The following is a 1,598-nucleotide window of genomic DNA, read 5'->3' as shown; positions in this document are numbered from 1 at the left end:
ATTTTCTACAACACCGCGGCGCCAATTTCTTCAGCACAGCTTCTGTCCTCTTTGGCCACGTCGGCCAGTCAGATCGCGTTGGGTCCTGCGGGAGACGGTGAATTTTGGCGCATTGGTCTACTGGGTTTGTGTGCTTAATGCAAATGCGGCCCAGTTTATCATTTTCGAAGTGATCCTGTTCCTCATGAGCCTTGCGATGGGCATGTGATTCTTCGTTCTCTCTGACTGATCCCGAGTTTGGGAACCCGAGTACAGTTAACTTTTTAAAATATATTAAAAAACTGGACAGAAATCATCGATATACCGGTACAAGTGGAAGAACGTCGAGTACACTTGAAGGTCCTCCTTCGTTTCTAGGGTCAGACGAATGAAAACTCATGCCAAATGAGGGCTTAGAGACCTTTTGGACCCGCAGCGAAGCGTAGGGCTGCAATGGTCGGCGCGTAGCCCGGAGTAGTTATACCAAAAAGGAAGTTACAATCTAATCCAGGCACCACGCCTGGCCGAGTCGAGGACTTAGCGTAAAGCGCAAGGGGGTGGGGCAGCCCGCTTCGCGGCCTCCCCCCGCCGCGCCGTCGCTAAGTCCGCAGACGAGTGCCAACGCGCGAGTGTCCTACCAATACTATAATTAACCATGTCTACATAGTACTCGTCCATCTGCCGTTTCTCTAAAACCTGTCGAATCGGATACCTGTACTCGGGGTTCTGCTTCGTGTAAAGTGGATTATTTACGCTGTAGCCATCTACGTGCTTTTCCTGTGTGCATGGCGCTATCCATACATCCAGATGTACTGGCGTACAATTTGACGCGGACGTTTTTGGCAATCATCTTGGCGGTAGTTTTCGGACTTATTTTCGAAGACGTCGACTACGCGTTATATTCGGGACTAAATTCGGGTGTCGGAATGATCTTCATCGCCGCTCTCTTCAACTGCATGAAAGCGTTCCAGAGTGTCCTGCCGCTGTCGTGCTCTATACATGCCTCGTTCTACCGAGAGCGTGCGTCAGATATGTACAACGCGTTCTGGTACTTTGTGGGATCGACGCTGGCTGAGATCCCCAATTGCTTTATGAGCTCGCTGATCTTGACCGTGATATTCTACCCGTTCGTAATGTTCTAAGGCTTCGTCATTGCCGTGTTATTCTGGCCCATCCTGTCGCTCGCAATACTCATGGAAATGTGTATGGGAATGATGTTCGCCTACGCATTCCCGAGCGAAGAAGTGGCTGCTAATATCGGAGTTCTGTTGTTCAGCTTGTTATGAGATCCAGTCCACCGGCGTACGCCATCCCCTCGGGCTACCAGTGGGTGTACGAGATCTCGCCGATGAAGTTTCCGCTGTCGTTCATGGTGGCGCTCGTTTTCGCCGATTGCGACGAGTTGCCGACGTGGAATGAGACGACGAAAAATGGATGAGAATATTGGCTCGAACCTCGGTTGCCACCCATGGCGGATTCTCCGGCTGATGTTGGTCACATTACGGTGAAGGAGTACACGGAAGAGTACTTCGGCATGGAGTACGACACTATCGCCCGCAACTTCGGCGTCGTGATCGGATGTATCGTGTTCTTCCGAATCCTCGGTCTTCTGGCACTAC

At 51.3% G+C, this 1,598-nt stretch overlaps 1 protein-coding gene across 1 annotated transcript; it reads left to right on the top strand.

Annotated features, from left to right (window-relative positions):
• Positions 1–764: 764 nt before the first annotated feature.
• On the top strand, positions 765–1,553 carry PITG_19711 (ATP-binding Cassette (ABC) superfamily; the record flags this gene model as incomplete). The annotated part of the gene is made up of 3 exons (XM_002895993.1): positions 765–1,114; positions 1,243–1,389; positions 1,505–1,553. 3 exons carry the CDS (start codon positions 765–767, stop codon positions 1,551–1,553), a joined length of 546 nt encoding a protein of 181 aa, XP_002896039.1.
• Between the last annotated feature and the right edge of the window lie 45 nt (positions 1,554–1,598).

The sequence above is a fragment of the Phytophthora infestans genome, genomic scaffold (genome assembly GCF_000142945.1).
Source record: "Phytophthora infestans T30-4 supercont1.111 genomic scaffold, whole genome shotgun sequence".
Classification (NCBI taxonomy): Eukaryota; Oomycota; class Peronosporomycetes; order Peronosporales; family Peronosporaceae; genus Phytophthora; species Phytophthora infestans.
The sequence above is the reverse complement of the archived record's forward strand: the minus strand, read 5'-3'. Positions and strand labels throughout refer to the sequence as shown.